This window comes from Zootoca vivipara, chromosome 17, assembly GCF_963506605.1.
Source record: "Zootoca vivipara chromosome 17, rZooViv1.1, whole genome shotgun sequence".
NCBI classification, from domain to species: domain Eukaryota; kingdom Metazoa; phylum Chordata; class Lepidosauria; order Squamata; family Lacertidae; genus Zootoca; species Zootoca vivipara.
The window spans coordinates 40,627,425-40,653,062 of record NC_083292.1 but is presented as its reverse complement, the minus strand read 5'-3'; the positions used below and the strand labels follow the sequence as shown (position 1 = coordinate 40,653,062).

Below are 25,638 nucleotides of genomic sequence, written 5' to 3'. Positions count from 1 at the left end.
GAGTAGAGGGACACAAACTTCATGTCACTTTCATTTGTGTTCAACAGAGCCGGTGCCAACACCAAAGATAGACCACCAAGTGGAATCCATGACTCCAGGTGGATGTAATGTGACCTTGCGATGCCACACACCTGGAAGAGAAGAGCTCAATATCTCCTGGGAAACTGGGGGTCTGCACAGGGCCTTAGGAAAGAGTGTGAATCAGTTCCAGGTTTCTGACCATGGCCGGGAGCTCCGGGTCTTCTACTGGAACAGTTATTTCGACTCCAAATTCACCTGCCAGGCCAGCAATCCTGTTGATCAAAAGGGAGCCTCCTTTGACTTTCTCAACATCTGCCAGAGTGATGAAGGTGAGCGATGTATCATTTCCTTCATTATCCAGAGGAGGTGCTTGTGGTGGTGAATAGGCAGTCTGCCTCTTAACATGAGGGATTTGAGGAGATTCGTTTGTATTAATAAATGCTCCTCTTTGCATGCTTCTCAGCAGAATTGGAGCATACACAGCACTCCTTGAAGACTGCCCTGATCCTGTGAATTGCTGCTGCTGCCCCCATCTCCTTCTATTCCTAGCATAAGAAATAGATTCAGAGCAGACAAGAGTGTTTGACAGGGCATTCACAGTCCAAAGTATTGCAATACAAATGGGACAGATTAGCAATGCTTGCTTATTTCATGTTATTTATTCTACTGTTCCGGGCCAGGTCTGAATCTCAGGGCCATGGGTTCAAGCCCCAACTTGGGCAAAAGATCCCTGCATTGCAGAGGGTTGTTATTAGAGCACGTTTTGAGTGACTCTTATTACTCATTGCAGGTGGACAGTCTGGATTCTCGAGTTGGAGTCCATGGCTTATTCCTGCCCTCATAGCTCTCCTGGCGATAATGGTGATGGTGATGTCGATGTACTGGAAGATCAGCTTAAAAAGGCATAGAAGAGGTAGGACCATGTCAATTGTTCTTCTTTCCATCTCATCTGAGAAGGGGGCTTCCTGCCAAATACAGTGGTACCTCGAGTTACAAATGCCTCAGGTTACAATCGCTTCAGGTTACAAACTCCGCTCACCTGGAAGAGTTACGTTGGGTTGAGAACTTTGCCCCATGATGAGAATGGAAATCGCAGCGGCAGCAAGAGGTCCCATTAGCGAAAGCATGCCACTAGTTCAGAACAGTTTCAGGTTAAGAACAGACCTCCAGAATGAATTAAGTTCGTAGCTAGAGGTACCACTGTATAGCTCTCCCTTAATTTTGCTTATCTTGAAAGGCAGAGACTGGTCAGTGCCATGGACTCAATAATGTGTCTCATGTTGCATTCCACAGGCGTTTGCTCTTTGATGCAAGAGAAGGTGGAATGTTGTCTTACAGTCTGGAACTCAGAGAGGAGCCACACAGAAGATGGTGATGATAAGGTGAGATGATTGTTGAGCAAAGTAATGAAGGGGTGATTGGTAGATAATAACAATGAAAGCCTCTGCTACATTTGGGAGGCATTTATTACTTATGAAATTATTATTAATATTGTAATCTGTTATTTTTAAAGTAACAGCAAAAGATTTCAAACAGGCTAGTGACCCAATAATAAATAGCCATCAATTTGGCACAACCTGTCCCTACGAACTATCTCTGCTCGTCTGCAAGAAGCTTCTCTTAAAATTATCTTTCGCTGTCACTTGACTCCATCACTTCCATCCAAGAGAAACTCTAGCATCTCTCCCTTATGCTGGAAAGGCTCATATTTCCATGTATGGTGGAACTGCAGGTAGGTATACTCCTTTAGGGAAAAGGTGTTTCACATTATTTCCAAAATTACGCAGCAATGCCTTCCACCCACATCAACTATTGCCTTGTCATCATTAAACTCAAATTTAAACACTAACCTTAAAGGCAGAGACATTGTAGTTTTACTATTATCAGCAGCCTGATTTACAAAGGCCAATTCTGGAAACAACCTATAGGAATCCCCATTGGAATCTGCTTAAATAACATTTGGAATGTGGCTCTATCAGAATGCCTTACTCATCATAGAAGGGTAATTAAAGGCACTTCAAAGATAGACAGTTTTGGCAAGACAAGGCTTCCATTCCTTTCCTTCATAAAATGAGACAAAATATACTTTTATTCCACCCCCAACGTAAGAATCTCTGTAGAGAAACTACTTGACTTGACAATGCATAAATACATGTATTGTTTGTGTACTGTGTGCTGCATATGAAACTTAATAAGAATGTACCACTGGACAAGTTACTGTAGTTATATGTTGTCCTTGTATTTACATTAAACAAATAAATATCATTTGGTTGAAAGAAAACACAAACAGGCCAGTGACCCAAACATTCTGATCGAAAGACCGAACAAATGGATTATGGCACAAGGGGAGGCAGGAAGCTTGTGTCAAGAGCCTGTTCTCATCAGGAGAACATGCATGCCCAGTTAAAGGAGTCAGAATTGAACCCTTCCATCACCAGCTAGTGAATGGAGAATTCAGGCCTCTGGCTGCAGGGCTCTGCTTCACACATGATTGTGCTCTCAACTCAGCAGCTGTTCTGGACTCTTCCCAAAATGCTACTTTTATCTTTGATTATTTATCATTGATGATAACTGAGTGCTGGAGATTGGAAAGGACATACTTTTGTGAATTCAAAATGGGCAATTCCACCTGCTCTCTCAGGGATTTAGTTATGGCAAGTTGTTCAGGAGCCCGTGGACATAGCTGTCAACTTTCGGATTTGAAAATAAGGGATCAGCAGCCTCACCTGTCCCGGGGACAGTCTACAGTATATCTAACAATCCAGTATAGCAGCCGGAAACGGCACTGGAATAAGCGAGTTTCCCGCAAAAAATGGGGAGGGTTGACAGCTATGCCCGTGGAACTAGAAAGCTAGCCCTAAAGGCTGGGACTGAGGTGCAGGAAAGATGCCTGCTTTTCGGCAAATTGGTATCCTTTCTTCTTTTTTTGCCTTTTTTAAAAAAAATTAAATACCTTTATTTCGTATTTTATAGTTACAAACCAAGATCATAAAACATAAATCATAAATTATATATCAAAGTTACATAACAAAATCATAAAACATAAATCAATAAGATAGGAGAAAGGTAGAAGGGGGAAAAAAGAAAGAAAAAAAGAAAAAAAAGAAAAAAAAGAAAGAGAATATAGCATATATATATACTCCCATGCATATGTAATATGTGTACATACACATGTACATATACATACCAGGTAAAAAAACAACACATACATAAACATAGAAATATAATATAGATTAAAAAAGAAAAGAAAAAAAACATTTCCTATTGTTTGAACATCACTTCCCTTTGTCAGTTCTTCCTTATCCTGCTTTATCTCTGTCCCCACATTATCTACCAAATTGACATTTTCTCCATTTATTATCCATTTGTTATTCATCCTATATGTATTTCACCTCAGATCGTATAAATCTTTCGCCTTTTACTAAATTGGTATCCTTTCTTAGTGAACCCTGGACTTGGACAGGACTTTAAATTGGTCCAGGGTTCAGGTGGGTCAAAATGTCCAGAAACTCTTTTAGGAGTTGCATCCCCAGAGTCCCTCCTGTCATATTTTTTCTCCAATGCAGATTGAACCCTGCATCCCACAGACCAAGATGGGAGATCAGGCACATCTCCCAGAGCCACTGCCAAGGAATTCATTGAGGGTCCCTCGGGGGAAAGAGCCATTGAAGATCTCTCATTGCTGCCAGTTAAGCCGAGGATACAGCCTACCCAGCACCTTTGAACACTGGTCCCAAGAATCCCGTGACCATGCCAAGGAGCAATGCACCAAGACTTATCCAGTGATTGTGGACAAGGTCTCCTTGAGAGCAAGAAGAGCCAGAAATGCCTTCAGCACCAGCACCAGCAAGAGTCTATAAGGCACTCCTCTTCAGCCTTGCTTTTGATGGAAACAGCACAGGCAAGAAGGGGTAAGTGAAGATATACATCAGATTCAGGAACAGGGGAGGCAGATAGATAAAAATCTGCATTGGATCAAAATGGTCCAATGGTCTGGGTCTCCTTGTGCGCAAGGAATCTCAGGAACGCCTTCATGACCAGCAGCAGATACACTCCTCTTCAGCCTTCCTGTTGCTGCAAACAGCACAGGTCTCCGGCTCCTTCAACCCAGGCACCTTTCCTTGCCTTTCCTCTCTTCTCGTGTATACTGTGTTTCTCATAAAATATAACGCACCTATCAAATAAGCCATGGCAGGGTTTTCATGCCTTGAAAAAATATAAGACATCCCGTAGTGCAGTTCCGGAGGGCGCCAAGGAAGAGGAAGAGGCCTGTCGGGTTTGGGCCCGAAACTGCTGCAGCCCCGCCAAAACACCCAGCAGCACGCGCCGCATGGAGCCCCGTGTCAGCAGGACCCAGCAATGCCCGCAGCGCGAAGCCCCGAGCCAGCGGGACCCAGCAACGTCCGCAGTGTGCGCCGTGTGGAGCCCCGAGCCAGTGGGACCCAGCTGAAGCGCCGACAAAGCGCCCAGCAGGCTGATTTATTTCAGGAAAATCATGTTAAAATCTGGAAGGAGATTAAAAAGAAAATGGAAATTTGGACAAAATTTAAAATCTCATTATTGGGGCGAATATCATTGGTTAAAATGTCAGTCTTAGCGAAGATGAATTATTACTTTCAAAATTTACCCATCCTAGGCGGACGCGGAATGAAATGCTTTAGGGATTGGAAAAAGGATATCACCAAATTCATATGGGGAGGCAGAAAACCTAGAATAAAATAATAAGGTGTTAATAGATCACAGAAGCAGAGGTGGCCTGGACCTACCGGACCTGGAGCTCTACCATGACGCAGCAGCCCTTTATTGGATGAAGGAGTGGGTGGACCTCAAGAATGATGAAATATTGGTTTGGAAGGGGAAGGGGAAGGTTTCAGGTGGCACTTCTATCTACTCCAAGAGAACTTAAAGCCCCCAAATATTTTTTTCAATAATATTATTAGGAAGTCTGTCTACAGAATCTGGAAAAAACACCGCGGTATTTTAGAAACAAAAATTCCCAGGTGGATATCACCATTAGAAGCGGTGGCAATTAAAAAACGTAACATGGGCACAAATTGGCCAAAATATAAAGAGGTACTAGAAGAGGATGAGGGTAAATTAAAATTAAAAAGTTATAATGAATTAAAACATCTCCTAAATAGTTGGTTGCAATATTTCCAATTAAATCAAAGATTCCAAAAAGATAGAAAGATAGGATTTAATAAGGAAATCTCTAAATTTGACAAAATTCTAACAATTGGCAAGAGTAAATACATAAAAAAATATATACAGCTTATTACTGGAATGGGAAACAAAAGAAGAATTAACTAAAACATCAATGATTCGTTGGGGACAGGATCTGGGAAAGGAAATCATGATTGAGAGCTGGGAGAAATTATGGAGCAGGGATATGAATTATACACCAAGTTATGATTTGAAGGAAAACTTAATCAAGATGCAATACAGATGGCATCTAACACCGCAAAAATTGGCCAAAATGTATAAAGGAGTGGATGAGAAGTGCTGGAGGTGTCAAACGGAGATAGGTAGTTATATTCATATATGGTGGAGGTGCAGTGAAATCAAACCATACTGGGATATGATATATAAGGAAATGAAAAAAATACTTAGATATTCCTTTAAAAAGAACCCCAAACTATTCCTCCTGGGCATGCTCCATGATGAAATTTGCCCAAAAGACAGAAACATTGTAATGTACGCAGCGACAGCAGCTAGAAATTTAATTGGCTCAAATTGGAAAAGCAATAAGATACCGACCAAAGAGGATTGGCAGAATAAATTGTTAATATATAATAACTCAGCAACAAAAAATGCTGAAGTTAAAGGAATTAATGAGGAAACCAGAAATAAAGATTGGGGGGAATATAGAAATAATCTAACAACAATGGTGGAAAATCCCTCGCTAGCAGATGCCATATGAGGGCTCAGAAATAAAAGGTTCACTAATAGAATTAGAACAAGTAATCAGGTATACAATTGCTCATAAGAACATGACTTCCGGTGAAGGCGCCCTGAGAGCGAGTCACGAAAACTTGGAGCTCCGCGTTTTGCCGAGCCCAACTAAAAGGATAGTGGCGTTTAACGGGGGGTGCTTAGCGTCAAAGCCCCCTCCAAACGACGAAAGTACGGGGGTTTCGTCGGAAAGAAAGAAAAAAGCGGCAAGAGGGACAGAACTCCGCAACCGGCACTTTTTGTGGAGGCGGCGGAGAGGAGTCCAGCTTTTAACTACAGACGCCATTATCTCGACGCGGCAGGCTTGCCCGGTAAGCGCTTGAAACTCACCGACTTAGAGATTATCAAGAGGGATCCCCCCCCCCCCCGTGAAGGTCGGAGGAATAAAGCAAGTACAAACTAATCACTAAAGAGTGAAAATCTTGCAGCATAGAAAAGCGCTGCTTAAGAGGACGATTGGAGAGGCGGGGGGGGGAGAGGACAAAGTCGGAGAAACACAGTATCACTGGCTGAAAGAATAGCTACAATATCTGCTTGTGTTTAAGCGTAACTTGTAAGAAAATATCACAATTTGAGTTACAAAAAGGTTAGAGTGCTGAGCGCCAAAGAGACTATTAACACCGGGAGACTTTTTGACTGTTATACGATCGAGTCTGACTGTGATTTGTGGCTTGGAACTGCGTTTTAGAGAAGGGGAGAAGAGGAGTGAAGAAGGGAGAATTAAATAACATCTTGGAGGAAAGAAGACGTGGCAAAAGGAGAGGGAGAGGAGGGGGATGAGAGAAGGGGTGGCTTAGGATATATTGAAAGAAAATGGCGATCGCCCGCTCTTGCTAAACCGCTCAGACAAACACTGCTTGAGGAAGTGGGTGAACTTGGAGGGTTTGATTGGAGTGACATCTAGTGGCTGAACACCTTAACGACATCTAGGCATTTCACCCCCCTCCCTTGAGTTTGTGATTCTACGACCTCCAAACCCTCCCTGCGAAGACAGATGTATCTGGAATTCATCAATTAAGGCCCAAATCAGACGGAATTCTTTATACTTCTCAATTTTATGTTTTCAACTTTAATTTGGGAATAATGACTCATTAGAGTCCGTGCAAGGAGATTCCCACAAATAAAGGACTGGGGCTTAAAGAAAGTGACTAAGGTGAATCTGGAGAATCAGTGGACACCTGTTTCGGAAATAACAAAATTTGGAAAGAAACGGAAGAACATGGGATCCAAAACTAGAGCAGCGACGGCAACAGCAACTACAAAACGCCAATCCCTTACGGGAGACAACGACCCGTTAGGTGATGTCAAGGATCTGATCACCGAAATGAATAAAACTCTAATTACCGAAATAAATAAAACTTTAAACGACAAATTGGACTCTGTTGAGGCTAAATTAGAGAATAATTCTAAAGTGATCTCAGAATTGACCGGCCAAATTAAAGAACTTTTTGGCAAGAGCAAGGAAATGGAAAAGGCGGTGAAAGAGCTGAACACCAAGGTTAACAATCAAGAGGATAATATTAGTAAATTAACAACAGAGAGCAAAGACCTGAGGAGAACCCAAGAAAGAAATGACAAAGAGAGGAGAGAATTATTAAAGATGCAAGAGGAGCTGGCGGATCAACTAGCCCTCGTAGAGATGAGACAGAAGGAGTTAATTGAGAGGCATCCCTGAAAGGCAAGGTGAAAAGATCGATGAGAAGTTATGTAAAGATTTGGCGGAATGGCTTGGTGTTAAAGAAGAAGATCTGATACTAGATGTGGACAAGATATACCGAGTTAGAGGGGACAGATCCAAAAGATTTAAAGGACCCGGGGACTGCCTCATATTTCTAAATTCTGGTCTGCTAAAAGACAAAATTCTCCAAAAGAAAAAACAGGGACCCTTGGTGATTGAGGGCAAATCGATTGCCATTTTTAAGGAGATTCCGAAACGAATTAGATTTAAGAGACAAAAATATAAAAAATTGACGGACGCCCTAACAACGAAGGGGATTTGGTATGTGTGGGAATTTCCTGAGGGTCTCACTTTCACATTTAAAGACAGAAGGAAAACTATAAAGAGTGCAGAGGACGCAGAAGCCTTTTTGGAGAGATCAGGGAAAGAATTGCTGGGAGGGGGAGAGGAGGAAGAGAATTGAGATTGAAGTAAACTGACAAGAAAAGGTTTGCAACTGAAAGTAATCTTTATTGAGGGGTGGAGGTGAGGTGATTATAACATTGAATGATAGAAGTTCATGTAATAAGTTCATGTATTAAGTTTTCTTTATCCTTCTTATCGAAATAATAAAAGTTGACAATCTTAAGAAAAAGAAGTAAATTATTAAGAGGAATATCTATACGTATACGTAAGTAGGTATACATATAGATATATAGAACGACAGTAACTCTAATTGTATCAAAATAGTTATGGAATTAAATATAGTGTCATGGAACATAAATGGGTTGAACTGCAAGAGGAAAAGAAATAGGGTGGAACATGTTTTGAAAAAAGGAAATTGGAATGTGATTTGTCTACAGGAAACCCATGTGGTAAAAAAACACGAAAGAGTCTTAAGGAATGAACGATTGGGGATAGAGTATGTATCGGCTGACAAAAAGAAGAAAAAGAGAGGAGTAGTAATATATGTAAAAGGGAACTTAAAATCAGAAAAGGTATTCCAGGATGAAGAGGGGAGGGTGGTAGGGGTGAGAATTTACACTCCGAGAGGAAAAGTAATAGTGATAAACATATACGCACCCAATGGATGTAAATCCAACTTTTTCCAAAGAATTGAACAAAATCTAAATGAGGTTATTGATGGGGAGGAGATAATATTTGTGGGGGATTTTAATGGTGTTGTATCACCAAATTTAGACAGATCAAGCAACACTAAAAAGGGAGGTAAGCTGCCGAAAACATTCTTCCAAATAATTGAGAATTATGAGTTAAAAGATATGTGGAGACTCAAGCAACCAACGGAAAGGAAATATACGTTCTTCTCCGAAGCTAAACAATCAGCCTCAAGGATAGATATAATTTGGGTCTCCACAGGTCTAACAACATTGGTTAAAAGATGTGAGATTATGGCCAAATCGGTAACGGACCATAACCCAGTGATGGTGCAGATTAAAGAAGTGAGGGAAAGCATTAAAAGGTGGAGAATGGACGATAGGATGTTGGAGGATGAGGTCTTTGCCAGAAAATTGAAAGAATCGGTTAAAGAATTTTTTCAACTCAACATATCGCCAGAGGTAAATATAACATCTGTATGGGATGCTAGTAAGGCCTTTATTCGAGGATTGTATATACAACAAAAAAGTAGATATAAGAGGGACAAACAGGCAAAATTAGAGAAATTAAAAGTAGAGATAGAACTAAAAGAAAGGGAGTTGGGGAGAAACCCGAAAAATGTGAATATAAAGACACAAGTGAAAATCTTACAGAATAATCTAAAACAGCTAATGGATGAGGAAATAGAGAATAGAATCATGTGGGCAAAACAAAGAACTTTTGAATTTGGAAATAGGTCTGGCAAATTATTGGCCTGGCAGTTAAGGAAAAGACGAAGTCAACAACAAATTATAGCTATAAAGGATGGGGATAAAATTAAGACCAACCCGGATGAAATACAAGATTGTTTTGTGAAGTATTATAGTAAATTGTATAAAGGGGAAAATATTAATAAAAAGAAATTAGAAGAATATTTAGACAAATTTAATGGAATTAGTATTAGGTCAGAAGAATTGGAGAATTTAAATAAGCCAATATCATATCAAGAAATAGAAGAAGAGATAAATAAACTCAAATTGGGGAAATCACCAGGCATGGATGGCCTTTCAGGAAAACACTATAAAGTGCTGCAGGAGGAATTAAAAGAAGTGTATAAGATAATGGTAGATGGGATTTTAGAGGGAGGAGAGTTTCCAAGAACATGGCAAGACACATATATTACCCTGATACCTAAAGATATAGAGAGAAAAGAGGAAATAGGGAATTACAGGCCAATTTCATTGTTAAATATTGATTATAAAGTATTTGCCGGAATTTTAGCCAACAGGATTAAGTGTGTTCTAAATAGAGTAATAGGGAAGGAACAACAAGGATTTTTACCCCAAAGAAAGATGTCAACTAATATTAGGATTCTGTTGGACATGTTTGAATATGTGGAATGGAATCCTAGTAAGAAGGCTGCCTTTATATTTTTAGACGCCGAAAAGGCATTTGACAATTTGGCATGGGAATTTATGAAGGGGGCGTTGGAAAAATTAGGAATCAAAGGAAGATTTATGGAAGGAATAAAGGCCATATATAGCAAACAAATGGCGAGGTTGATTATTAACGGGAACATAACAAAGGAATTCGAAATAACTAAAGGAACGCGACAAGGATGCCCATTGTCCCCGCTATTATTTATATGGGCCCTGGAATTTTTAATAAAAGATATTCAAATGGACAAAGACCTCAAAGGTATATCGGTCGGGAAAAGTGAGTTTAAAATACGAGCCTTCGCCGACGATCTGATAATAATGCTGGAAGACCCAGTGGAGACCCTACCCAAATTGAAAAGAAAGTTATTGGATTATGGGAAAGTAGCTGGATTAAAAGTTAATAATCAAAAAACTAAATTGATGATTAAAAATATAAGAAAAGCAGAAGGAGAAGAAATACAAATGATTAGCGGGTGGGAGATAGTGAGGAAAATTAAATATTTGGGAATCATTATTTCTAATAATAAAGTGGAATTATTTGATAATAATTATGCTAAAACTTGGAGGAAAATAAAAGTAGATACGGATAATTGGAAGGGATTGAATCTAACATTTTCCGGCAGGATTGCCGCAATTAAAATGATGGTTTTACCGAAATTGATATTTTTGTTTCAAATGCTGCCAATAAAATTAAAAAAAGAAACATTTGACACCTGGAAGAAAGATCTAAACAATTTTATTTGGCAAGGAAAGAAGGCAAGAGTACAATATAGATTATTAACGGATGCAAGAGAAAGAGGTGGATTAGGAGTTCCGAATCTCAAATTGTATTACGCTGCATCTTGCCTGTGTTGGATGCGGGAATGGTTCATGCTGGATGACTTGGAGCTACTCAAATTGGAAGGTTTTAAAAACATCGGAGGTTGGCATGCACACCTATTAAAAGAAAAAAGAGGTGAATACACATCATTTACAAACCATGTATTTAAAAAACCCCTATTAGATATATGGGAGGAATTTAGATGCTTATTAGAGCCTAAAATTCCATGGTGGGCCTCACCTGTAGAAATCTCAGCAACAAGTAAGGAACCCAAAGGGAGTAATTCGCCGACATATAAAGAACTGCTTAGAAAAGTAAATTACCAATATGAGCTAAAACCATATAACCAAATCGAACAATATTGTCAAAGCTGGTTACATTATCTTCAATTGCAATCGATTTTTAAAGGACATAAAGTAATTGGATTTGAGGATAAAAGATCAAAATTACAAGAATTATTATTGGAAAATCAGGAAAAACCATTGGCAAAAATTTTTATTAGAATGGGACATGAAAGATGAGATAGTAAAAGATGTAATGATAAAATGGGCTAAAGATATAGGGAGGGTAATCTATGTTAAGCAGTGGGAGAAATTATGGACCGAGGATATAAATTTTACAGCTTGTATGACAATAAGGGAAAATATATGGAAGATGGTTTATAGGTACCACCTCACACCAGCCAAATTGGCAAAAATTTACAGAAACAATCAAGATAAATGCTGGAAATGTAAGGAGAAGTTGGGAGACTTTTTCCACTGCTGGTGGAGCTGTAGTAAGATCAGCTCATATTGGTCAAGTATATATGAAGAACTGAAAAAAATGTTGAGATTTACATTCGAGAAAAAACCCGAGATCATGCTGTTAAGCATGATCCCGGAGAACATACCATCGGATAGGAGGAATATTCTACTCTATGCGTGTGCGGCAGCCAGGGTGCTGATCGCCCAAAATTGGAGAGGAGATAAGATTCCAACCATTCAAGATTGGTATCTAAAATTGACCGAATACATGACACTAGCAAAGTTAACCGCAGTGATCAGAAGGATACCTAAACAAAAAGTTAAAGATGAATGGAAATATGTGGATGAATATTTTTATAAACAAAAAATAAGCACAAAATTAGTGATATGTTTAGATTGAGAGACATAAGAGAATAAGAAATAAGGTGATGGGAGTAGAGAAAGATATTTAATTAAAAAGAAAAGGAGAAGCTTAATAGAACATAATAATGAGAGGGAACCGATGATAAGTGTTTGGAAGTCACATCTCTATTCTACTTTACATCATACTTACCTTTACTTTCCTTACTCTTACTTTTCTCGTTTTCTTTCCTTCTCCCCCCCCTCTCCCCCTGTTTTCCCTCCCTCTTTATTTTATCCCACCCCCCCTTGTCTTACCCCCCCTTTCCTCCCCTTATCACTGACTTACCTGGGATCTCTCCTCTCCTTTGTCTTCTTTCCTCTCCTGCTTTCTTCTTATCTGGCTTTTATATTTCGAGCCTCTCGGTCCAAGATTATAAAAATTGTAAAGATCAAATCTCAAATTACCGAGATTCGGAGGCCGATTTCATAACGGTACAATTCGAAAATATTGTTTATTTGCTATATATATTTTGTTTTGTTTTTGTAACTGAATAATATGTGCTTTGTATGTATTTTCTTATGTATTTTGTTTTTTGAAATTTTATAAGTAAATAAAGGTTTTTCAAAAAAAAAAAGAACATGAAAGGCGCAGAACAATATATGGCTGGAAGTATCAAATCATGCACGGTGGGTGGTGGGTAGGGTGGAGGGACATAGGAACATAGGAATACAAGTAAATATTTATAACTCCAAAAAAATTGTCATTATGTTTTGCTTTTGTTTCTATTTGATGTTTTGTTATTAATTGGTGTTATTTAATTGTCATTAATTGTTATTAATTATTATTAATTGGTGTCGACTTCTGTTTCAAGTGTATCTGAAGAAGTGTGCATGCACACGAAAGCTCATACCAAAATAAAAACTTAGTTGGTCTTTAAGGTGCTACTGAAGGGATTTTTTTTTAATTTTGCTTCAACTCAGACCAACACGGCTACCTACCTGTAACTGGTGTTATTTTGTTGAGTTTTACTTTCCTTGTTTGTACATACAATGTACAGATTATGTTGAATATTATAGGATTATAATTTTATATGATTTACTATTATTCATTTCTCTTTTCTTTTTCTTCTTTTTCTTCTGTGTCTTTTCTTCTTTCTGTTTATGTTATTGGTGATGTTTTGACTTGTAATGCTGATTTGTAATGTTGAAACATAAAAATAAAAGCTATACAGTAAAAAAAAGAGAATCCCCCTCCTGCTGCTGCGGCTCGGGCCGCTCTGCGCGGCGCTGCTGGGCACCTTGTCGGCGCTTCAGCGGGTCCCGCTGACTTGGGGCTTCACACGGCGCGTGCTGCTGGGCTCTTTGTCAGCACTTCAGCAGCAGCAGCAACTTACAGGTATTTTATTTATTTTTTTTAAAAGACACCCCCCGAAAATAAGCCAAAGGCTTATTTTCTTGAGTAAAATAAATATAAGACGGTGTCTCAAAATATGAGAAACACGGTAGCTTGGACTCCCTCCATGTAGACTGAAGGTGCAAATGGGTGAATAAAGCCTTTACCTTAAAGCTACAGCAGTCTTTGCCATGTCTTCCATTCTCGAAAGGAACAGAGACCCTGTGTGGTGCCCGGGATCCCTTGGGTCTCTCCACTGCTGGGCAGAGAGGGGGGCAGGAACCCGACTTTTGCAACAATACAAGGTTGTTTTGTTTGGAGCGCAAGGTTGTTTTCACTCTTCTCCTGGCAAAACATCCTCAAAAGATATTTTCTTTGGGGAAGGAGACATATGTTCCCTACCAGGGAGACTTAAAAGGAGCGAGGCAAATATTTTAACAACAGCCGAGTGACGGTGTAGTCTGGTGTCAATAAGCAGAGAATTCCAAAGACTAGTGCTGCCAACCCTGAAAGATTGATCCCTTGGAAGTGCAAAGCAAACATTATGACATTTATACATGAGCCAGTTCTTCTTGCTGTTTGGTCCCATCTTTGTTTTGTTCTTTCTTTGTTTCTTCTCCTCACCCCTCATCAGACTGTGGGATGTGGTTGTGGTCTTGGAGGCGGGAGGAGGGGGAGGGTTTTTGAGAACCTGGGACTTGTATTTTGTGTCAAAGGGGAGAAGTTCTCCAGGTGTCATGTTTCAAAAGGAGAGAAAAAGAGATAGAATCACAAGTTGAACAGGGGAAATAAGAAGTGGGGCAGGATCCCAGCTTCACCACCACTCATATCCACCCCAGAGTGGCTTGCTCTGCCCCAGAACCACTCAAAATAAGCTGGGCTAGAGACCCTGGAGGCACATTTTCCTACAGAGACCTTCCCTGGTGTCCACAGGGTCCCATCTCTCCCCAACTCCATTTTAGCAAAACAATTTTGCGTAATTTAACACATTTTGTGCTATTTTCACTAATACTTGCATTGCTTTGTACACTTTATGATTAATGCATACAAAACATGCGTGCACTGATGTGCACACATTCTCAAAGTGCATAGATGTTTGCACATATTAATCGGCTGCTGAACAGCAAAGCAAAATTCAGACAAGTGTGGCTTTCATCTGTCATGGATGGTTTAGCTAAGCTTCCTGCATTGAAGGGGGTTGGACTAGATGACCCTTGGGAGGCCTTCCAATTCTACCATTCTATGATTCTTTGATTCAAACTAAGTTCTAAAAGCAAAATAGATACTAAACTAAACATAGATACAGAAAAGTTAATGCCTCAAGCTGCAACTTGTATTTTCTGTTTGTCTGAAGCAGTGTATGAAGATAGTCCTAGAGCCATTTTGACTCTCCCAAACTGACCAGGTGTTTCTCTGCAAGGAGGGAGGAAATGGAAAAAAAACTCCCCATTGTCTCTCTCTGTGCTCACAAATCCTGCCTTAAGGGCACATTTGGGGTGTGAATAGGGTGAGCCTGTGAGCCTGTGTCCCTGCTCAGGAACGAAGTATTTATCATTACAAAAGACTGGCTGGGCTCCTCAGGTAATCCAGTCAAATGACCATTAACAGGTAAACTGGTAAAGGTACTCAGATTTCTGCTGGAGACCACCTCCTTCTGTGATGTATTGGGGGTGGTGGTCCCGGGCTGCATCCCTACTGTGATGTATTGATGACGCTTCTGGGACTGGTCTTGAATTTGAGGTGGGCAATTTCAAAAGTATATATAGGGGCTGACACGCCTTTGGTTGGGGGTCCTTCATTTCTCCTGTGTGAGAGAGAACACCCTGTTGCAACAGATTATTATTTTGTTTGCAAATAAATCTCGGGCAAATAGCCTTGCTTTTTCGGGTACCCTTGGTCTGGTCTGCTTTTTCCCATTTCAATACTAAACTAAACATAGATACAGAAAAGTTAATGCCTTATGTTGTCATAGTGCAAGATAACAGCTGCAACATGTATTGAATTTCTGTGTGGGCACCTTGTAAACATTTCCTATTTTTAGCTCATGTCTTTCTCAGTCTTGATGATTGTACAGTATCATGATATCAGTTACTCTGCAACCTTTCCCTCTTAGAGGGAGCTTTGGGGCTGTGCACTGCAGCATTTCTTATGCGTGGGAATAAAAGCAGGAGCCTGTTGCTGTACAACTGTGGGCAAATCAACTCTCCACCAGCAGCAGCCACACCTGAGGCTCCCTATGTTCCTGGCCAGAAATATTCATGAATTTTGTGAGCAGAAGCCTGGCGATCCTTCTCTCCTTTGGTCCATGGATCTTCTCTTCCCTGGGTGAGTCCCTGGGTAAGAAAAGGAGAATGCATAGGGTGAAAAGCTTTAGGTTTGCTTGGACATGAAGGGAAAAGTAACTGACAATGCTGGGGTCAACTGGAGAATAGGCCACCTCCGCCCAAGTGCCGTAGAAGATGGCCAAAAATTCCAACTCTCCAACACCCATGAGGAAATTTACGAGGCTGTAATGGGAGTAGCAGCCTGCCAAAATCTTCCTGGGGAGTACGGGAAGATGCAGTCTCATCCGCAGATGCCCACCACCAGCTTAGACTTCGGAAGGAAGGAGGGGTTGGGGGCACTGGATGGAAAGCCCCCGTGGGAGCCTGGATCTCCCAGACGCTGTTTTTATGAGCGATTTTGGGCTCCATGACTTAAAAGAGAAATTAGATCTGAATCGTGGACATGCTTCAGACAAAGAAGGAGATTTATACTGCAAAATACAGTCACTGAGAAAACAAAAGACCGAGGAATGTCTTTCATCAGATTAAGAAGGTATGCGACAGAGCACAAGGGGGATTGTGCTTTACTGAACCGTTTAAAATATTCATAAAGCAAGTGAAATTGGAATATAGACTGTGAATTGAAAAGTATAAATAATTAAAGTTTATAATCGGGGATTTGTTTGGAATGTGGTCAAAGTCTCCCTAAATTTATGGATATCAGAAAGAAGCAAGCTCATTAGCAGTTGGAAACCTGTCAAGAAATTTCTGAGATTTGACGCAGCTTTAAAAAACAGTCTCCGCCATTTTAAGAGACAGCCGGCCGTAACAGCAGTCAAAGGGGGAGGGAGCCATAAATAAAGACATCAGATTTGTGTATACGGTTGTGGCCTAGCTAACCTTCCCTGGAAAGGCTGCTGTGGAGAAACACCAGATTTATTGGGACTGTTTGAGGATTGTGGTCACCAGCTGTAAAGAAGATTTGTGGATTTATGGACGGACTTGGCAGGATGCCAGCGTGCGAGGAGACAGTGCTAAAATTACAAAAGGCAACTATAATATAAATTCATACAGAATCAAATATGATCTGATTAAATTTGCTTGCTGGAAGGAACTCAGTGACTTGGAAAAAAGAAAGAATGATAATAAAAGAATATGGAACAAGATCTGGACAACGAGAAAGAATTGCAGCACTATAAGAGGGCTAGGCCTTCTGAGTCTGGAGCATGGGAAGTCGATAAATTTGTATAATTTGGCAGAAGATTTGGATAAAATGTTTAATTGATATTTGTATAATTGGAAAATGGATTAGATATTTAAATTGGAAGATCTAATAAAATGTTTATTAAAAAAAACAACTGGAGAAAGGCCTCCTCCCTGAAAGCTCCCCACCACCACCGGAGTCTCAGGGTCAATATGGTTCGGCACCTGCTAGAGGCTCAAATTCCACTGACAAGAGCCCTTGCCCCTCCAGACCTTCTCCTTTCCACCACTGCGTTCACATTCTGGACCAATCAATAATGGTGGCCCAAGAGGGTTGGGGCACTGGCCAGAGGAGGCTGGGGACAGGGAGGAGTTGCCCATGTAGGATCCCCCAAAAGGACCAGCTAGACTGGGAGTCTGGGACAGACCCTGGGGGGCTCAGTGAGCTGTCTTAGTGGGGAGAGTTCCCCTTGTCCTGTCCAGGCTCCCCATGAGTCACTCTTGTGTGCAGAACTGGCCTCATCTTCAGAGCTGCCAGAGTCAGGCTCTGGCTCAACCACTCTGCCTGTTGCACCACTGGCTCCACCTCAGGAGCTGACAGATTCTTCCAGCCCCAGCCTGAGGTCAAGTACAGTGTTCTACCCAACTCTCTCAGCCGTTCCTCATGAGGCTTAATTTACAGACCCTTGATCAGGCATCTCCAAACTCGGTCCTCCAGATGTTTTGGGACGACAAGTCCCATCATCCCTGACCTGTTAGCTAGGGATGGTGGGAGTTGTAGTGCCAAAACATCTGGAGGACCGAGTTTGGGGATGCCTGCCCTTGATCATCTTAGTTGCGCTCATTTCACACGCTAGCAAGGTTATGCTTAAAATTCTACAAGGCAGGCTTAGGCAGTATGTGGACCGAGAACTCCCAGAAGTGCAAGCTGGATTTCGAAAGGGCAGAGGAACCAGAGACCAAATAGCAAACATGCGCTGGATTATGGAGAAAGCTAGAGAGTTCCAGAAAAACGTCTACTTCTGCTTCATTAACTATGCAAAAGCCTTTGACTGTGTCGACCACAGCAAACTATGGCAAGTTCTTAAAGAAATGGGAGTGCCTGATCACCTCATCTGTCTCCTGAGAAATCTCTATGTGGGACAAGAAGCTACAGTTAGAACTGGATATGGAACAACTGAGTGGTTCAAAATTGGGAAAGGAGTACGACAAGGTTGTATATTGTCTCCCTGCTTATTTAACTTATATGCAGAATTCATCATGCGAAAGGCTGGACTAGATGAATCCCAAGCCGGAATTAAGATTGCCGGAAGAAATATCAACAACCTCAGATATGCAGATGACACAACCTTGATGGCAGAAAGCGAGGAGGAATTAAAGAACCTTTTAATGAGGGTGAAAGAGGAGAGCGCAAAATATGGTCTGAAGCTCAACATCAAAAAAACCAAGATCATGGCCACTGGTCCCATCACCTCCTGGCAAATAGAAGGGGAAGAAATGGAGGCAGTGAGAGATTTTACTTTCTTGGGCTCCTTGATCACTGCAGATGGTGACAGCAGTCACGAAATTAAAAGACGCCTGCTTCTTGGGAGAAAAGCGATGACAAACCTAGACAGCATCTTAAAAAGCAGAGACATCACCTTGCCGACAAAGGTCCGTATAGTTAAAGCTATGGTTTTCCCAGTAGTGATGTATGGAAGTGAGAGCTGGACCATAAAGAAGGCTGATCGCCGAAGAATTGATGCTTTTGAATTATGGTGCTGGAGGAGACTCTTGAGAGTCCCATGGACTGCAAGAAGATCAAACCTATCCATTCTTAAGGAAATCAGCCCTGAGTGCTCCCTGGAAGGACAGATCGTGAAGCTCAGGCTCCAATACTTTGGCCACCTCATGAGAAGAGAAGAATCCTTGGAAAAGACCCTGATGTTGGGAAAGATTGAGGGCACTAGGAGAAGGGGACGACAGAGGACAAGATGGTTGGACAGTGTTCTCGAAGCTACGAACATGAGTTTGACCAAATTGCGGGAGGCAGTGCAAGACAGGAGTGCCTGGCGTGCTATGGTCCATGGGGTCACGAAGAGTCGGACACGACTAAACGACTAAACAACAACAACCCCGAAAATAAGCCATACTTCCGCGACGTGCGGAGCAAGACCACCGAGTGCCCCAGCCAGCTAGCGGGACCCAGCACGGCGGCCGCAACAGGAGGAGGAAGCCTGCCGGATTGGGTCGGTGTCCGGAAGCGGCTGCTGCTGCAGCAGCACCGATAAAGCGTGCAGCAGTGCCGCACGGAGCACCAAGGGCACAAGCCAGCAGGACCCAGCTCCTGCAATGCCGGCCATGGCAGGAGGAGTAAGCCTGCCAGGTCGGGTTGGCGCTCGGAAGCGGCGGCGGCTGCAGCGCTGACAAAGCGCGAGGCAGCGCTGCACACTCTCTGTGTGTGTGTGCGTCCGTCCGTCTCTTTCTCTGTGTGTGCATGCGCGTCTCTCTCTTCCCCCGTGCGTCTTTTTCTCTCTCTCCCCCTGTGTGCGCGTCTGTCTCTCTCTGTATGTTTGTGATCGCGTCTCTCCCCCCCCCCCCCCCGAGAAAAGGTGCCGCTCAGGTTCCTCTTTGGCTCGTCATTCAGCTGCCCTGGCCTCCTCGCTGAGAGCTGACGCCGCTCCTCTCCCCCTCCTTCCCTTTCCCCCCTCTCCTTCCTTCCGTCGGTCCCCCTCGCGCTTCCCTCACGAGCGTCTCGGAGTGGGACGGGTCCCAGCCTCCCTCCTCATTCCCCGGCCAGCGTGTGAGAGCCCGGGTAGCAGCCTCTATTCCTCCGTGCGCGCACACACCCGGCCGCCGCCGCCTTCGAAGCCATGGCGGCGAGCGCCAAGCCGAAGCAGGAGGAGAAGCACCTAAAGCTGCTGAGGGAGATGAGCAGCCTCCCTGTGTTCCCACCCAACCGCAAGTGCTTCGACTGCGACCAGCGCAGTCCCACCTACACCAACATGACGGTGGGCAGCTTCGTATATGCCTCCTACTCCAGCATCCTACGAGGTTTAAATCCACCTTACTGAGTGAAGTCCCCCCCCCCCCGTGTGCACGTCTGTCTCCTAAACAGGTGGCCACCCAGCCTCTGCTTAGAAGCCTCCAGGCCCTTGATTCAGGATGGGGAGGAGGGGAAACGGAGACAATAGAAGAGGCAGAAAATGTGCGCGGAAGAGAGCGCCAAGTGTCCTGAGCCAGTGGGACCCAGTTGTACCGGCACTTAAAAAAAAAAAAGACACCCCCTGAAAATAAGCCACCGTGTGTTTTTTTGAGGAAAAAAAGTTGTAAGACGGTGTCTTAAAAAAGGGGAAACACGGTAGGAGAATGTAATAAATGTTTAACTCAGAAATCCCCAACCTGCGGCCCTCCAGATGTTATGGCCTACAACTCCCACAATCCCTATTTAACAGGACCAGTGGTCAGGGATGATGGGAATTGTAGTCCAAAACATCTGGAGGGCCGAAGGTTGGGGATGCCTAATTTAACTAGAGAGTGAGCAGTTCAAGTGGGTCAATGTACAATTCAGCAACAGTTAAGATTAATCTGGGAAATGGTAAACTTCCTTTGATTTAGTTCCCAAATACATGAGAGACTACTTCCTTCCCCATAGACCATCTTAGCTGTTAACAGGGGCCCTCTTTCGAGTTTCACCTCCCTCAAACATTTGCGGGGAGTGTCAGCCCAGGAGAAAACCTTCTTTGTGGCAGGCTGCTAAACTGTAGGTGTCTCTCCCCACAGAGATGAACTTGTCACCTTCATTGCAGAGTTTCCATTATATGCCAAAGATTCACCCCTTTACCCTACCATTGACACCTGCAATATAATTTGTAGGACCCTTCCTATTACGTTTTAATGCTGCATTTTAAAATTATTGTAACCTGCTTTAGGACCTCATGAACGAGGATGGATAAGGAGCTCAAAATGATAATGATACTAATTTGGCCCTCTGCTTGTATCTCCCCCTCCCACACTAGGCTCGTTAAGCCATGCAGTGCGGAATCCACCCCAACAGGTGAATGGGATCCTGGGAGGATCTGTCTCATTTCCTGCCAACGTATCGCAAGGAATAAAAGTGAAGAAAATAGAATGGGACTTCCTCCCAAAATATGGTGGCCGGGCCTTTAGGCTTAGTGAATACAGACATGGGAAACCAGATCACCCAAATCCCACTGACCGGTTTGGAGAACGGCTAGACATGGCAAACCAGAAAATCCTGAGGATTAAAGACCTGGAGTTCAATGACAGTGGGCTATACGGAGCTCGTGTTTGGTTTACTAAATCATTGTTTCAAGGACAGAGTTTCAGCCTCACTGTTTATGGTAAGCTGTTATTTTCATTGTCTTGATAAAGGAAAAGGATCAACAGCATTTTTCCTACATATGTACACGTGGGACACAGGCTTCATGTCACTTTCATTTGTGTTCAACAGAGCCAGTGGCAACACCACAGATAGACCACCATGTGGAATCCAAGACTCCAGGTGGATGTCATGTGACCTTGCGATGCCACACAAGTGGAAGGGAAGAGATCAATATCTCCTGGGGAACAGGGGGTCCTCACAGGGCCTTAGGAAAGAGTGTGAATCGATGCCAGGTTTCTGAAAATGGCCAGGAGCACCGGGTCTTCTACTGGAACAGTTCTTTTGACTCCAAATTCACCTGCCTGGTCAGCAATCCTGTTGATCAAAAGGGAGCCTCGTTTGAATTGCTCAACATCTGCCAGACTGATGAAGGTGCGAAATATATCCTTTTCTTCATTATCCAGAAGAGGTGCTTGTGGTGGTGAATATGAAGGCTGGCCCTTGACATCGGGGATTTGAGGAGATGTGTTTGTATTAATAAATGCCACTCTTCACATGCTTGTGAGCAGGATCGGAGCAAACAAAGAGCTCCTTGAAGATTGCCCTGATCCTGTGAATTGCTGCTGCTGCCCCATCTTCTCCTTTTCCTAGCTTAAGAAATTGATTCAGGGCAGGAAAGTGTGTCTGACAGGGCATTCACTGCCCAAATCATTGCAATACAAACAGGAAAGATTAGCAACACTTGCTTATCTCTTGTTATTTATTCTACTGCTCTTGATCTGGTGTGAGCATGAGACTCTGAATCATGGGGTCATGAGTTTAAACCCCACTTTGAGCAAAAGATCCCTGCAATGCAGGGGGTTGGACTAGATGAACTCTAGTTGTCCCTTCCAACTATACAATTCTGTGATTCTATGAGAGTCACTCTGTCGGTTGTTATTAGAGTATGTTTTGAGAGACTCTTATTGCTCATTGCAGGTGGACAGTTTGGACTCTCAAGTTGGATTCCATGGCTTATTGCTTCCCTCATAGTTCTTCTGGTGATAATGGTGACTTAATAATGTGTCTCGTGTTGCATTCCAAATGTGTTTGCTCTTTGATGCAGGAGAAGGGGGAAAGTTCTCTTGCAATCTGGAACTCATAGAGTAGCCACACAGAAGACTGTGATGATAAGATGGATGATTGTTGTGCAAAGTAATGAAGGAGTGTGTCAGTTCCCAGCCCAGCTTGTGCACGAACATCACAAACCTCGCCCAGTAGCTGGGTATGGTCATGGAGCCCTGCTTGAGCATAAGCAGCTCCTGTTCTGTCACGTTTTCCTGCACTTCACTGGTAAACATTATATCCATCGCTTCATTGAACTTTTTAAGATCTTGGAGGGTGTCATTTCCTGCTGCAATTAACGGTCTGACCCATTTGAGCGCGGAGCCTTCCCGGTGGGCGATGACAAAAGCCACTCACTCTCTGTCATTGGCAAATGCCCCCCTTTGCAATTGCAGGGTGTAGTTTATCTCAGTCCTAAACCATAAATATTCCTGGGGGTTCCCACTGAATTTGCTCACCAGAGAGGGCACCTTCTTGCCCAGGCTTACCAGCTATGGCTACTGGTCCTGCAACCTGCGCACCTCCAGCCTCGCGTTGAGAAGTGCGGTGTGCACCTCTATCTCAGCATTCCTCCGAGTTAGGGCTTCCAGCTGCCTCACGAGCTCTGCTGCCTCCTCATCACCCTGAGCTGCTTGCTGGGCGGCTGCCGCCTGCTCCTGTTGGCTCATGTTGGCATCCTCTGGTCAGTCTCACTGGGCGAGGTGCTGGTGAGCAGGAGAGGCGGAGGCTCCCTGTACGGAGGTCCCCTGACAGGGTGATTGGTAGATAATAACAATGAAAGCATCTGATACATATGGGAAGCATTTATTACTTATGAAATTATTGTTAAAATTGTAATCTGTTATTTGTAAAGAAACAACAGTAACAGCAAACAGATTTCAAGCAGGCCAGTGACCCGATAATAAAAGGCCATCAATTTGGCACAGCCTGTCCCTACGAACCATCTCTGCATGTCTACAGGAAGCTTCTCTTAAAACTATCTTTTTCTGGCACTGCACTCCATCACTTCCAACCAAGATAAACTCTAGCATCTCTTCCTTATGCTGGAAAATCTCATATTTCCATGTATGGTGGAGTTGCACATTGGTGTACTCCTTTTGGGAAAAGGTGTTTCACACTATTTCCAAAATTACACAGCAATCTCTTCCACCCACATCAACTCTTGCCTTGTTATCATTAGACTCAAATTTAAACAATAACCTTCAATGCAGAGACTTTGTATTTTTTTTTTTTTACAATTATCAGCAGCCCAATTTGCAAAAGGCCAATACTCGAAACAAACTATAGAAATCCCCATTGGAATCTGGGCAAATAACATTAGGAATGTGGCTCCACCTGAACGCCTTACTCACCATAGACACTTCAAAATAGACACTTTTGGCAAGACTTGGCTTTCATTCTTTTCCTTAATAAAATGAGACACAATATACTTTTATTCCACACACAGCGCAAGAATCTCTGTGGAGAGGCTACTTGAATTGGCAATGTATGAACAAATGTATTGATTGTGTACTGTTTGCTGCATATGAAACTTAATAAGAATGTTCCACTGGACAAGTTACTGTAGTTCCATGTTGTTCTTGTATTTACATTAAACCAATAAATATTATTTGGATGAAAGAAAACAAAAACAGGCCAGTGACCCATATGTTCTGATCTAAAGACTGAACAAATGGATTATGGCACAAGGGGAGGCAGGCAGATTGTGCAAAGTGCCTGTTCCCATCAGGAGAACATGCATGCCAGTTAAAGGGGGCAGAATTGAACCCTCCCCTCTCCAGCTAGTGAATGGAGAATTCAGCCCTCTGGCTGCAGGACTCTGCTTCCCACATCCTTCCCCCAGTGAACCTAACAGGATTGCGCTCTCCACTCACCAGCTGTTCTGGACTCTTCCCAAAATACTCATTTTATCATTTATTTAACCTGGAATCTTAAGTAATAAGTGAGTGCTGGAGAATGGCAAGGACATACTTTTGTCAATTCTAAATGGCCAATTCCACCCGCTCTCTCAGGGACTTAGTTATGGCAAGTTGTTCAGGAGCCCATGGAACTAGAAAGCTAGCCCTAAAGGCTGGGACTGAGGTGCAGGGAATGCCCAGAAACTCTTTTAGGAGTTGCATCTCAATAGTCCCTCCTGACATATTTTTTCTCCAATGCAGATTTAACCCTGCACCCCACAGACCAACATGGGAGATCAGGCACATCTCCTGGAGCCACTGCCAAGGAATCCATTGAGGGTCCCTCAGGGGAAAGTGCCATTGAAGAGCACTCATTGTGATGTACCCAGGTACATGCCCTCAGGTATCAAGCCTATGTCTCAGGTACATATCTGCAAGGCCTGAGCTATATCTTTCACTTTTGCCTAAAAGCAATTTAGATTTCTTTCAGAAATCATTTCTTTGGTCTGTGTGCTCTTTGGTCCACTGGAAGAAGGATGCTATGTTATTACAAGCGTATCCTCATCCGAGATTACAACCACCTGGTTTTAGTCTGTGTTCTTCGCTAAGAAGAATAGGTTCAGAAGATAGAAGATGTTCAAGGTTTCTGAAGGAACTCGCGGATTGCCTGGAACTCTTGATAGGGGAGGCATTATTGTGAAATCAGGCGAAAGGGTTATGTGTGGACTCGTAGATTCTAAGCAAGAGAATATATATCTAATAATCATTTTTCCTTTCTGTATTGTTTTCTTAGATATCAATAATGTTGAATGTATTTGTAATGGAAATAAGGATGTTGGAACGTACCTGTGTTGGAAACCTAGCTTCTCTCTATAAGGGGACTGAAAGCTGGCTTGAGTCCTACAGGAGGGAGGGGTCTGGTTTGGAGGAATACTGCTCAAGCATCATGCAAACTGGGTGAAAGTTACATGCTTTGCAAACCACGAGGTCATCCTAACCCCAAGTTTGGCTGGACATGTCTTTATAAGGAATATGGGTATGCCATCCTTGTAAGGTAACTGCAGATGTACAATTTTGGTCAAAGGTGGGCTTTCCTGGAAAGGGGTTGTCAATTCCTAGAAGAGGTTGGGGTTTGTTCATATTTGGTGAACCGGAATTAGGCAGCAGCTTCGAAGTTTTAAGACTCGGTATTACAATTGTTGCCAGTTAAGCAGGGGATACAGCCTACCCAGCGCCTTTAAAGACTGCTCCCAAGAGTCCCGTGACCAGGCTAAAGAGCAATGCACCAAGACTTATGCAGTGACTATGGAAGGGGTCTCCTTGAGAGCAAGGAGTGCCAGAAATGCCTTCATCACCAGCACCTACAAGAGTGTATAAGGCACT

At 42.7% G+C, this 25,638-nt stretch overlaps 2 protein-coding genes across 8 annotated transcripts in view; both read left to right on the top strand.

The window, feature by feature from the left end:
• LOC118078661 (SLAM family member 8-like) overlaps nucleotides 1–185 on the top strand; it is a 25,407-nt gene extending 25,222 nt beyond the window's left edge. Inside the window, exon 6 of the mRNA XM_060269687.1 lies at nucleotides 48–185. The gene's annotated coding sequence lies outside the window, so the exon portion shown is untranslated. The remainder of the gene's footprint in view (nucleotides 1–47) is intronic.
• On the top strand, nucleotides 89–25,638 carry LOC118078662 (T-lymphocyte surface antigen Ly-9). 7 transcript variants are annotated; one of them, XR_009556922.1, is made up of 5 exons: nucleotides 89–350; nucleotides 812–934; nucleotides 1,315–1,403; nucleotides 3,588–3,932; nucleotides 20,928–21,065. XR_009556922.1 is itself a non-coding variant. In XM_060269698.1 (5 exons), exons 1-5 carry the CDS (start codon nucleotides 3,785–3,787, stop codon nucleotides 24,520–24,522), a joined length of 873 nt encoding a protein of 290 aa, XP_060125681.1. In that variant the 5' UTR covers nucleotides 3,639–3,784; the 3' UTR covers nucleotides 24,523–24,634. The 7 variants fall into 7 exon arrangements, 6 of the variants coding, with proteins under 6 accessions (XP_060125684.1, XP_060125681.1, XP_060125679.1 ...); XM_060269698.1 differs by lacking the exons at nucleotides 89–350; nucleotides 812–934; nucleotides 1,315–1,403 and adding exons at nucleotides 21,383–21,685; nucleotides 22,232–22,302; nucleotides 24,517–24,634 and having other exon boundaries at nucleotides 3,639–3,932; nucleotides 20,928–21,272; XM_060269701.1 differs by lacking the exon at nucleotides 3,588–3,932 and having other exon boundaries at nucleotides 20,928–21,078.